Raw genomic sequence first — 13,633 nt, 5'->3', positions numbered from 1 at the left:
CCTTTTGGTGTCTCGAAAGATCTTATAATACAGTATGGTGTTATCCTGTACTGACAACAAAGAAAACCATTTTACACTTTCCTAATTTTCTGGAATTTTCACATATCTCAGTGGCTACCTTAAGGAGTTCAGCAATGTGAAATGAAAAAGTCATTGTGCTTCATTTTGGAAGGAACCATATCAGTTGTGCAGAGGCGCTCTGACACATGGAAAATAAAATTTGCCATGGAAGATAACAGAGAAAGGTATAATAATACATATCTATCTAATAGCAAATATATAAAGAATGACTTCTTCAGTGAGTTTTGTTATTCATCCTTTAGGAGGAGGCATCACTTGAAATAGCAAGATGTGCAACTGTGTGTGTGTGGAGATGAAAGCACATGCTACATGCACAGATACTCTGAAATACAACGGGATGGTTTCTGGGAAGGAGGACTTACTCTACACTGAATGTCCTTTAGTACGGTTTCATTTATTTGTTTATTTATTTTACCATGTGTATTACCTTTAGAAAAAATACCAAAAAGCTAAACAAGACAACTACAGAGAATGCAATCATTGTGGCAAGTTGTGCTACCAGACCCCACATAGGATAACATTTTAAGACAAGTATTCAAAGCATTCCACGACATTCCACAGCAGTTTCCTTAAGCCTGTATCACCAAAACAATTTTATCTGGCAAGTGTTGCTCACATTCAGTCTCTGCTCCTTCATTGCTCCCTCTGAACAATCTCTGTCCTCACTGCTTTTGTAAGCAGGTCAATGGAAAAGACGAAATGAGCCGGCCCTGGCTCAAGTGGCGGCCGCTGTCTTCTGACCTGCTTTTCTGAGGCCTCTGCAGAGCATGCCACCCAGGGTTCAGTTCCTTTTCCCCATCCCCACTCTTTCCCTACCTGATGGCTTCAAATCTAGGTTACTGTTGGGGACCAGCCACACAGCTCATGCCAGCTGTTCTTCTGCCCTCAGTAAGCCATGCTCACAATTTTTGCCAGATCTGAGTGGCAGTTATTTACTTAATAGTTTCTTTAAATTGACCAATTAAAAAATCCATAGGTATGTATTACAGCATTTTACTTATAAAATTATTTAAAGCCATCAAGGCATTGAGGTGACGTGACTGAAGAGCACAGGCTTGAGAGGCAGCCTGTCTTGGTTCAAGTCCTGGCTCTGCCATTTTTAAGTAACTTTGTCAAACTCCTTTTCTTGCATGCAGCTTGCCTCTTTATGAACGGGGTGATTACGGCACCCATCACATGGGGCAGGCCACATGGGCAGGAGGCATGAAGTCAACCTCTCCCTCCCATGCCCCTAAGGGACTGCAATTTCCTGCAGGGACACAGTTCCTCTCTGGTTGGTGGGTGAGAGGCTGCTGCCCAGGGCCCGTCTAATGTGCTGTGGCGCTGCCAGCCTAGGCAGGCCAGTGGATACCTGGCCCTCCCCTGGGTGTAACCCCAACCTCCCTGGGGCAGCAGTGGTCATGCAGTGCAGTCAGAGAGGGGTAGGGAGAAACCCCAGGGAAGTTCAAGTGGACCAGAGTGGCCGAGAACCTGTCTCAGGAAGACAGTGGAAGCTGGGACCGCACAGGAGCCTGGCTCCAAGGCCTCCACACATGCTCCTCTGTTCCATCAGACTTCACTTAACACAAATTCAAAGATAAAATTAGTAAGAATTTCTATTGTGGGGCACTTCTGTGTGCCTGGCCCTGCACAATCACACTGATCAAAGCCTGCATCGACTGCACATCTTGAAGCTAGTTTAGCTATCACCTAGGATTACTGTGAAGATTAAATGAACTAATGTATGTACAGATCTAAGACTAATATCTGGCACCTAGGAATTACAATACAAGTGCTGGCTATTCATTTATAGCATTACCATAAGTAGAAAACAAATATTTTTCAAATGCGCATTTATTCAACAAATATTTATTATTCTGTGCTAGGCAGAGTTCTATGCACTGGCATATTTTATTTATTACCAAACAGCTAACATGTATTATTTGCTTACTAAGAAGCCTCCAGAAGACCCCGTGCCTTGACTTCCAGGACTGACCACCAATGGGTGGGCACACAATCTAACAGCCACTGATGTGTGTAAAGGTGGTGAGCTAATGCGAACTAGATTTCCTGAGTTAAACAGGCTCCTTCATTACCTTCTAGTCCTACTTTCTATTGCCAAAGAAATACTGTTTTCTATCTCAAAACAAGTCAGATTTTAAACTTTACTCATTAATCTTTCTCAGCCAATGAAACTCACAATTCACTATCCTGGTGCCACTGCTGACTTCTACATCAAATATACAGTGGACAGGAATCAAGAAACCTCAAAGGCACACTATAATGCTTCTTTGAGAGCATTCTACAGTCTTTAGTGAGCTCTGCCCCACAGCACTTTCCTTCTATGATGAAAATGTTCTCACTGCAAAATCCAACACAGTAGCTACTAGCCACATGTAGACTACTGAGCACTTAAAATGCGGCTGTTGTGACTGAGGAACTAAATTTTTAACGTTTAAACATCACATGTGGGTAGTGACTACCGTATTGGTTGGCACAGCTCTAAACATTTCGCTTTACAGGGTTAAGTCACACTAAATATCATCATCATTTAATGTTTACATTCTCTTGTGCTGAAACTTTTTCTAGATGACAAAGGATTAAAAAAACTATAAGAGATCATTGGGTGAATCACAAAATTCCTATTTTGCAGGCTGGGAAACAGCTAGTTGGTTGCAGAGCTCGCCTGGAAACCTCCCACCTCCCCCAACCCCCCACCCCGCCCCGAATTCCGCCTCGGTGCTTTGACTCGGCGGTGAGCTGGCCCGCACTGCCAACAACTGGAGGTGTGGGCCGGGATGGCATTTTGAGATTTAAAGCCGAGAACACACAGTACGGTTTCATTTCTTAAGTAAGTCCTCTAAAATGAATAAGGACTACCTAAGTTTAAACTCATACTTTTTTAAGTCTACATTTTTTATTACATGCTTTAAATGCACATGGGTTTTTTTTCACATTTTAAATTGATGTATAGTTGATTTACAGTGCTGTGCCAATCTCTGCTTTACAGCAAGGTGACTCAGTTATACACGACATTCTTTTTTTTATATTCTTTTCCATTATGGTTTGTCCCAGGAGATTGGATATTGTTCCCTGCCCTATACAGTAGGACCTTATTGTTTATCCATTCTCAGTGTAATAGTTTGCATCTATCAACCCCAAACTCCCAGCCTATCCCGCTCCCTCCCCTCCTCCCCCTTGGCAACCACAAGTCTGATCCCTGTGTCTGTGAGTCTGTTTCAGTAGGTTCATTTGTGCCATATTTTAGATTCCACATATAAGTGCTATCATGTGTAAACTCGTACATTTTTTAGGATAAAGTTCACCAATAAGGATGCTGTCCGGGGAACACAGTTGGAAGTGACGTCGCCCTAACCTCAGGCCACCCACGCCCACCTATTTATCTTGGCCTGGCCACCCGGTAAAGAGAAAACAGACGCGTCGTCAGGCGTGTTAACAGGCCGGTGTTTAAACAACCCATGTAGCGGGCTGAGACGGTTCCACGGCCTCGCCAGCCGGGCTCCTACAGCAAAACGGCCCCCCCGGCGCCACGGAAAGCGCGCGGGGCGCGCCCGGACGCAGCCTACCTGCGCGCGCTGCGCCGTCCGCGCCGCCGTCCGCACCGCCCAGCCCCGTGGCTGCGCGCAGCGCGCTCCCGCAGCTCGCCGACAGGTTGCCCGTGGCCCTCCGCGCGAGGGTCAGGATGGGCGCGGACCAGCCTTCCGCCGCGCCCCGCGGCCTCGCCGTCCTCTGCAGTTCGCCTGGGCCTGGCAACTGGCTCCGGTCCACGATCTCAAACTCTTCTCCCGGCTCCGGCCCCGACTCCGGCCCCGCCCGGCAGCAGTCGGCCCCGTCGGCCATCTTGGTCGTGTCACGTGGCCGCAGCGGGTGGCGGGCTCGGCGCGCGGGCGGGCGCGCGGGCGGGCGCGCGGGCGGCTGCGTTTGCACCCCGGCCGGCCGTTCTTCGTGTTGGCGACGGGTCTTCTTCCTCGTCACCGCCCACCTTCCCTTTCTTTCACGTTAAAAAAGCTCGGGAAAGTGCAGATCATAACGTGAGAAGCACCCACGTCCTCGTCAGCTGGGAGGACTTGTTTCCGTGGAAGTTCCTCTTGGGCTTTCTCCTTTTTCTGTGGTGCATCAAACCTGGCTTAGGACACAGCGCCCATGGCCGTAGTTTTTTTCTTTTCTTTTCTTTTTTTGGTGTGTGTGACACTACTTCCTCTTTTTCATTTTCATTTCATATTTGAATTCTTCTATTTAGCGGTTGTTCTGCAGCCGTTTTCAGAACAAGCCCTAAAAGAGCGGGTAAGGAAACTCTGGGAAAGATTAGGCAGCAAAGCAGGACTTTTCTTTTTCAATTTAAATAACGAAAATGGACAATTTGGCAGGAAAGAGCACACTGCAGTGGACTAGGAATCAGAAGGTCCGGACTCTTATTAAATAGTGATAATAAAACCAATCTGGTTATTAAATGAGGAGCATATGGCAGACGTGAATAACCGTGATGAGTGTGTTACTCAGCTGTGTGGCTTGGGCAAGGCACTCTCCGCTTGCAGGATGTTACCGTCTGCTTCCACACTTGGAAAAGAAGGGAGTTTCACTAAATAGAAACTCATATTTCACTAGCACTTGACACTTTGTTTGCAAAGTGCCGCCCGTGGGCCTCATCAAACTAGGCGAGCTGTTTTGTTTGATTCCCAGGGCGTTTAAATTTGAAATTAAAAAAAAAATTAAGTTGCAGGTATTTAGAAATCAAAAGATTTTTACATAAAAATTTGGGTGTTGTTGGCCTTCTCTTGAGACATCAGAAGCTTTGCAACTCAGTATGTGCTCTGATGGCAAAAAACTGGTGGATTGGATGATGGCTGCCCTTTTATTTATTATTTTTTTAAGTAAAAGTGTTTTTTTAATTTACTGTTGAAGTATAGTTGATTTACAATGTTGTGATAGTTTTAGGTGTACAACAAAGTGATATACATATATCTATTCTTTTTAGATTCTTTTCCCATTTAGATTATTACAGAGTATTGAGTAGACTTGCCTGTGCTATATAGTAGGTCCTTGTTGATTATCTATTTTATATATAGTAGTGTGTATATATGTTAGTCCCAACCTCCTAACTTATCCCTCTCCCCCTTCCCGTTTGGTAATCACAAGTTTGTTTTAACTCTGTGAGTCTGTTTCTGTTTTGTAAATAAGTTCATTTGTATCATTTTTTTCTTTTTCGATTTCACATGTAAGTGATTATCATATATTTGTCTTTGTCTGATTTATTTTAGTTAGTATGATAATCTCTAGGACCATCCATGGTGCTGCAAATGGCATTTCATTTTTATGGCTGAGTCATGTTCCATTGTATATATGTGCCACGTCTTCTTTGTCCATTCATCTGTTGATAGACATTTAGATTGCTTCCATGCCTTGGCGATTGTAAATAGTGCTGCAGTGAACACTGGGGTGTGCGTATCTTTTGAATTATGGTTTTCTCCGGGTATTTGCCCAGGAGTGGGATTGCTAGATAATATGGTAGCTCTATTTTTAGTTTTTTAAGGAATCTGCATACTGTTCTCTCTCCTGGCTGTACTGATTTACATTCCCACCAACAATGTAGGAGGGAGTTCCCTATTCTCCACACTCTCTCCAGCATTTATTATTTGTAGATGGCTGCCGTTTTAGAAGCCCAAGTTCTGGCATCTTGGTCTAGCCCCTTAAATGAGTTTTTTTTTAAACTTATTTTTAACATTTTATTTATTTGTTTATTTATTTACTTACTTATCATGGCTGTGTTGGGTCTTTATTGTTGTGCGCAGGCTTTCCCTAGTTGCAGGGAGCAGGGGCTACTCTTTGTTGTGATACACAGTCTTCTCATTGCAGTGGCTTCTCTTGCTGCAGAGCACAGGCTCTAGGTGCATGGGCTTCAGTAGTTGTGGCACATGGGCTCAGTAGTTGTCGCTCACAGGCTCTAGAGAGCAGGCTCAGTAGTTGTGGTGCACACGCTTAGTTGCTCCTTGGCATGTGGGATCTTTCCAGACCAGGGATCGAACCCGTTTCCTCTGCAATGGCAGGCAGAATCTTAACCGCTGCACCACCAGGGAAGTCCTTTAATGAGTTTTTGTGATCTGTCTGGACCCTGAAGGCCACTTGTTTTCTGTGGGGAGAGTGGGGTGGCAGTGGCTGAAGAATTTGTGGGCATGCTGTTTGAATTGTCACAACGATTGAGGGGATGCTACTAGTCTTTACTGGAGTATGGTAGACAGGGGTGTTAGGTAGTCTGGAATAAAAAAGAATTTTTTGGATCCTTCATGACTTTCCAGTGCCACTGGACAATCTTATAGGTGAAAAGTTTGTTTGTAATGATCAGAGGCTGGAACCTAATTCCATTTTGCATAAAAACATAACCTTTTTTTGGGGGAATAGTTTTAATATTCTATCAGGCTAGGTTATGCTGCAGTAACAAATAAGCCCCAAATCTTTGTGGTTTAATGTAACAGAAATTTTTTTTCTCATTGTGCTTCATTTGGGGACCCAGGCTGTTGGAGTTTCAATCCCTTGCAGCAGAGTTTTGCATCCACTCTAAGTGCCCCAGCCCTTCAGTGACAAACCTTGCTTATACACATTTCATTGGCCAAAGTAAGTCACATGCTGTTTCCAACTTCCTACTAGTCTGTGGGAAAAGGAGAACTTTGGTGAACAATATAATGACTACCATAAATGTACTCTGAATTTTCCCAGAACACGATGTTTAGAACCTAAGAGCTAGGGCTTCCTTGGTGGTGCAGTGTTTAAGAATCCACCTGCCAATGCAGGGCACACAGGTTCAAGCCCTGGTCTGGATAGATCCCACATGCCGTGGTGCAGCTAAGCCCGTGCGCCACAACTACTGAGCCTAAGTGCCGCAAGTACTGAAGCCCATGAGCCTAGAGTCCGTGCTCTGCAACAAGAGAAGCCACCGCAATAAGAATCCCACACACTACAATGAAGAGTAGCGCTCACTCTCTGCAACTACAGAAAGCCTGCACACAGCAACAAACCACAGCCAATAAATAAAAAATAAATTAAATAAAATTTAAAAAAAAAGAAAAAGATTAAAAAAAAAAAGAACCTAAGAGCTATTAACCATTTCAGAAAATCATGTCACTCCAACAATGGTGCTTTCAGTACATGAGACATTGACAATGCCTGTGTTGTCACACTAGGGACTTTATATAAAGGTGCAAATGTTTGGCTACATTATTTTTAGTGGTAGTTGTGACATATATGAAATACACATTATAGGTTTATTTCTCTTTCATATTATGCTTATGACATTATAGTAATTTTCTGAAATTTCAAGTGTTGATAGGTTTATTATGTATGAGTTTCATTTCAGCATAGAAATGGGGCATTATAAAATACGTATTCCTGATAGGGTGGACAACTGAGTTTATACATGATCATCTTAATTGTCCTAGCAAGAAACATGGCAATTCCAGGTTCTTTCAGTTTTTGCTGTATGTGAGATTAACTTTGGAGAAGACTTGCTGAGAGGCTTTTGGTGAAGAGGATATGTCTGATTATTTTCGGTACAAATAGTAAAATTTAGGGAAATTTAATGTATTTGTTACGTTATTTTCTATAATTTTCCATGTGCTTGAAATGTTAAATAATAATTAAAAAGTTCCTACCCCAAAACATGTAGCTCAATCCTCCCTCCCCATCCTCCCACCCTGTTTTTTTTTAATTGAAGTATAATTGGTTTACAATATTGTGTTAGTTTCAGGTGTACAGCTATATATTTATATCTATATATATCTATATGTATAAATATGTGTGTATATATATATATTCTTTTTTGGATTCGTTTCCATTATAGGTTATGACAAGATATTGAATATAGTTTGCTGTGCTATCACTGAGTGTTATGCCATCCTCTTCCCACAGTCATCACTTTCACTTAAAAAAAGTCTTTTGGAGGATTCTCACCACATTTCTTGGACTCCATCTCTCAAATCAGGCCCTACCCTTCTATGCCCAGTACCACTGCCTGAGTGGATTCTTGCCTGGTTTGTAGTTATTACGCAGGACATCTCCTGTGCCTTGGGGCTTTACTTTCTCCATCTGTTCTAGACACCTGAGCCAAGGACTGCTAAGACCCAGGGCTGATCCTTTCACCTTCCTGCTTTCAAATCTCCCTTTGTTTTCCTGTGGCAGGAGGCTTTGTCTTGTCTTTGTGCTGCAGTTGCAGATGGCTCATTTTCTCCCTGGTGTGGACTAGAGATTGAGTTATGCAGCAGCCCAGGGTGGTTGGGTGATTTGCCTGAGACCAAAGTGGTGGCCGAAGAGCTGGATCCTCGTAGCTTCACTGGGATTGTGAGTAGGTCTTTCAGCAGAGAGCACTTTACATATGTATATATTTTGTGCACTTTGGCATTTTATTTTATTTTTTATTAATTAATTAATCTTATTTATTGGCTGTGTTGGGTCTTCGTTGCTGCACATGGGCTTTCTCTAGCTGCTGTGAGTGGGAACTACTCTTTGTTTTGGTGCACGGGCTCCTCATTGGGGTGGCTTCTCTTGTTGCGTAGCATAGGCTCTAGGCACGTGGGCTTCAATAGTTGCGGCACATGGGCTCAGTAGTTGTGGCTCACAGGCTCTAGAGCATAGGCTCAGTAGCTGTGGCACATGGGCTTAGTTGCTCCACAGCATGTGGGGTCTTCCCGGAGCAGAGCTTGAACCCGTGTCCCCTGCATTGGCAGGCAGATTCCTAACCACCACGCCACCGAGGAAGTCCTGATTGGCATTTTATAATCTAGGAGAGTTTCAATATTTGGACATAGTTGGTTCCCTGGAGCCAAGAATGGCCAATTAAGGTCAAATCATTTTTCTGAACAGTGCAATATGAAGCACACACCACTGGCTTATAGTCTTCTGCCGAAAGTGTTTACCTACAAATGAAACAAGCTTTTAGAATAGCACTGTTTGATAGAAACCTCGGATGTAAATATTCTTGATTGTGCTGTTGTGTACAGTGGCCAGGAGCCACAGGTGGCTACTGAACACTTTCAATGAAGCTCATGTGACTGGGTTATAGGAAACCTAGGGGAGAAAGGAAGAAGGGAAACAGCATCTGTAGTAAACAGTGAGATACTTCCAGAAGGGGCAGCATCCCCTGGACCAGGTGGAACAGGCAACCCTGATGAGACTGGAACTACCTGCTGGAAAGACTTCTTTTTGTCAGTTGGGGACATTTGACTATGGACTGGATGTTAGATATTATGGAATTATTGTTAATTTTGTTCAGTGCAATAATGGGTTGTGGGTATGCCAGAAAGTGCCTTTATTTTTTTAAAGCTGATTTAGAGTATCAAGTGGTAACATCTCTTGATGTCTGTAATTTACTTTAAAATACTTCAGCACAAGAAAATGTTTGGTGTAAACATGGTAACATCTTGACAGTTTTGAAATCTAGGTAATGAGTGTAAGAGTTATGATGTATTCTCTCTACTTTTCTAAATGCCTGACTTTTCGTAATAAAAAGTAAAAAGATATATAAAAAAGTGGATCCATATGACGTAGGAGCCAATGTTTCATAAAGACTGAAAAATCGTAGGGAGTTCCCTGGCGGTCCAGTGGTTAGGATGTGACATTTTCACTGCCATGCACTGGGGTTCAATCCCTGGTTGGGGAACTAAGATCCCACAAGCTGCACTGCGTGACCAAAAAACCACAATACAAAACAAACAAAACAAACAAAAAACCCCCATAAAACCCCAAACAAAACAACAACAAAAACCCGAAAAGTCCTCACAAAAGGCTTGATTGAGATTTTATTTTGAATAATGAAAACAAAAATAAGTTACTTTTATAGATTATTTAACAAAATTTAAAATGTGTTTGCAACCATGTGCTGGTTTTTATAATGAGTAAAGAATGAATAAGTGCTAAATTTCTTTGCACAATTTTTCTGAAGAAAATCACATTGTATAGTATTATTCATTTTGCATCTGAGTCAGAAAGAGGGTCCAAAAATATTTAGGCTTCATATTTTTTTCTCAAGGCCTCTTTCATCTTGCGATAAATAAACCATACCTTATTTTGGCTACTTTTTCATTTTATTTTTGTATCTTTTCATGTAGTTAGTAGTCAAATTATTTGGCCAAAAGTGGTAAAGTAATTATGCCATTCACCATGCTATCATCCTTCTGGATATTTTTGTGGGAAATAGCCACAAAATATTTTTTCCTATGTTTCACAGGAAAAAACAGGCCATTTTGCAATATTATTACTCTATGTTTGAGCCCATCTAAGCTCACTCTTCACTTTTACCATGTTTTAAATTTACTAGTTTTTCAACCACTCTGTTTTGAAGCTCCTGTTGGATAGCAGCATTGCTTTTCTTTTCTGCTGATCAGTGTCAATGGCTTTGTGTGGGATTGGGTGGGACTTGAGCATCACTTTTGTTTACTCTGTGAAACCTTGCATCATGTGCAGATTTACAGCTTCACTGTACAATTGATTTGCACTGTAGACATCTGACAACCAGCTAGAGACTGGCTCGCCATTGGCCCAGTACATGAGGTATGATGCTTTGGGGCTCAGTAGGAAGTGAGCTTTGCGTAGGGATGGATTTTATAAGTGGCAATATTAAAATACGCAGTAGTGAATGTTTGAACATTACAAAGACTTCTGCTTCTCTGAATGGCCTTGTAGCTGCAAGGACTTGAGTAATGTACCCTCATATGATGAGCTTAGAACTGTAAAACTTGTCGTGGTGCTTGGTTATAACTGAATGGGACGTGGGTCCTGTTGCTGAAATGGCATCAAAGTATGGCAATTTAAAGGGTAACCAGCTGAAAGGAAAACTGTTCTCCTGTTCACAATACCTCTGACACTAACTGCCCAGAGTTAGTGCACATCCCACAGGGTAAGGGCTCAGTCCCATAATACTGTCCCTTCAATTCAGACGCCAGTCTAGGCTTCCAGTGAAACTGAGTCCCCCTAAAACTGAGTTCCCTTACTGAGTTTATGATTAAGCTCTCTATCTAAAACTTTATTTCCTTTCTTGTCCCCTCTGACCTCAGTCCTGTGCTAACTGAACCCTAATCAACCGGAGTCCGATGACTAATATTGGTGTTGTAGATATCATCACTAATGTACAAACTCAGATTGTTTCTCCAGGGCAAGATGAGTTAACAAGCTCCCAAGTCGTGGACCACCTGGCTAGAGAATCTTAAGCTGGAGACATCCTGACCCCTGAAATTACAATTAAGAAATGTCACAGGACGGTGATTAATCCCAGCTTCTTTGTTCTTGCCCTTCAAAAGCACCCCCAACCCAAAGATCAGGTTGGGGTGGATCTGAGGCTTGTCTCCCACACTCATGCTTGATGCCCCGCAAGTAAACCTTTACTTTTCTGCAGACACCCGCTGTCAGAGTTTGGCTTTCTGTGTTGTGGGCATGAGAGCCCTTACTTAGTGACACAGGTACTTCTGACTGACTGGCTATAAATAGGCAGTTCCCACAGCCCCATCCTCAGGTTTCATAACTTGCTAGAATGACTCATGGAACTCAGGAAAATGCCTTACTTAACTATTACTGTTTATGGTAAGGATATAACTCAGAAACAGCCAAATGGGAGAGATGCATGGGGCAAAGTATGTGGGAAGGGGTTTACAGCTTCCATGCCCTCTCTGGCTGGGTGCGTTACCCTGTCAGCACCTTGATGTGAGCCGCATTGTTTAGGGTTTTAATGGAGGTTCAGTTACATAGGCATGATTGATTATTGACCATTGGCGATTGAACTCAATCTCCAGCCCCTTCCCCCTCACAGGAGGTGGGCGCAGGGTGGGCATGAAAGTTCCAACTCTAATCACAGGGTTGGTTCTTCTGGCAACCAGCCCTTATCCTCCAAGAGTCACCTCATTAGCATAAATGCAAGTATGGTTGAAAGGGGCTTATTAGAAATGACCAAAGATGCTCCCATCTCTCTTTTACTCAGGAAAATACAAGAGTTTTAGGAGCTCTGTGCTGGGAACCAGAAGCAGAGATCAAATATACCTTTCTTATGTAACACGGTTATTTTATGAAAATAATCTTGTATTAATTAAAAAGTAGATAGCTCACTTGTAAAAAATTTGACCTGAGGATTTGCATAATGAATTTGAATAATGTGTCCCTAATGGAGAGAGCCCTCATTATGTCAATGACTGACCTGTCCTTTCCCTACTTGGCACCTTGCAGTTGCCATGGAACGGTGGAGAAAATCTTGAGTGCAGCCCAGCTCGTGCTTTTGGAGGAAATACCAAGAGCTAGAAAGGTGGGCTTTAAAGCCCCTGCCAGGGACTTCAAAAACAATGGACTTTCGATTTTGGTTAACATTTTTCCATAACAGGTCATATAAATTTGCCTCGTATTCTCCCCTGCCCCACATTTTATTATGAAAAAATTTAAACATAGAGCACATGTAACATTTACCATGTCTATGTGTTCATCCCTATCTATCCATTAATCCATCTTATTTTTTGATGCATTTCAAAGGAGATTCCAGACCCTACTACTTAAAAAACCTTTTTATCTAGAGATCGTTTCAATCTTACAGAAAAGTTGCACAAAATAAAGACAGCACAGAGTACAACCGTGTCCCCTTTACCAGGATTCCCCTGCGGTTAACATTTCACTCTATATGCGTTGTCATTTGCCTGTGCTCTCTATCTGTATTTATAGACGTACATTTTTCCCCTGGAATTTTTTGAGGGTATATTACATACATTATGACCCGCTACCCTTAAATCCTTCAGGATGTATTTCTTAAGTACTGGGATATTCTCTTACATGACCATGGTAAAGTTATCAACTACAGCATATTTAACACTGAAACATTTATATCAATCCCTAACTTAAAAAAATGATTGCACAACATTGGATGGATGTTACTGAATGAAAGTTTGTGTACCCAGCGCACAGTGAGGCCAAACTGAAACATTGGTGTTTGGAGCAGAGAAAGGTTTATGGCAGGGCTGAGCACAGAGAACGGGTTGCTTGTACCTCAAAAGCCCCCCAAACTCCTCAAAGTGTTTCAGCAAAGCATTTTTTTTTTTCGATTAAAATTACAGTTTTTTAAAAAAACTCTTTATTGGAGTATAATTGCTTTACACTGTTGTGCCAGTTTCTGCTGTACACCAAAGTGAATCAGCTGTATTTATACATATATCCCTATATCCCCTCCCTCCCATGACTCCCTCCCACCCTCCCTATCCCAGCCCTCTAAGTCATCACCCATCATCGAGTTGCTCTCCCTGTGTTATGCAGCAGCTTCCCACTAGCTATCTATTTTACATTTGGTAGTGCTACTCTCTCACTTCGTCCCAGCTTCCCCTTCAGCCCCGACCCCATGTCCTCAAGTCTGTTCTCTACATCTGCATCTTTATTCTTGTCCTGTCCCTGGGTTCATCCGTACCATTTTTTTAGATTCCACATATATGAGTTAGCATACGGTATTTGTTTTTCTCTTTCTGGCTTACCTCTCAGCAAAGCATTTTTAAAAGCAAGGTGAGGGAGAGGCATCCCAGGGTATATGATCAGATCATGCACAGTT

General features: G+C 42.5%; 1 protein-coding gene across 1 annotated transcript in view; it reads right to left on the bottom strand.

The window, feature by feature from the left end:
- RUFY1 (RUN and FYVE domain containing 1) overlaps positions 1 to 3,936 on the bottom strand; it is a 56,213-nt gene extending 52,277 nt beyond the window's left edge. Inside the window, exon 1 of the mRNA XM_057709909.1 lies at positions 3,648 to 3,936. Coding sequence (XP_057565892.1) covers positions 3,648 to 3,921 — 274 coding nt within the window. The 5' untranslated portion in view covers positions 3,922 to 3,936. The remainder of the gene's footprint in view (positions 1 to 3,647) is intronic.
- Positions 3,937 to 13,633: the final 9,697 nt, after the last annotated feature.

The sequence above is a fragment of the Hippopotamus amphibius genome, chromosome 15, assembly GCF_030028045.1.
Source record: "Hippopotamus amphibius kiboko isolate mHipAmp2 chromosome 15, mHipAmp2.hap2, whole genome shotgun sequence".
NCBI lineage: Eukaryota > Metazoa > Chordata > Mammalia > Artiodactyla > Hippopotamidae > Hippopotamus > Hippopotamus amphibius.
This window is presented reverse-complemented; position numbering and strand designations above follow the sequence as displayed.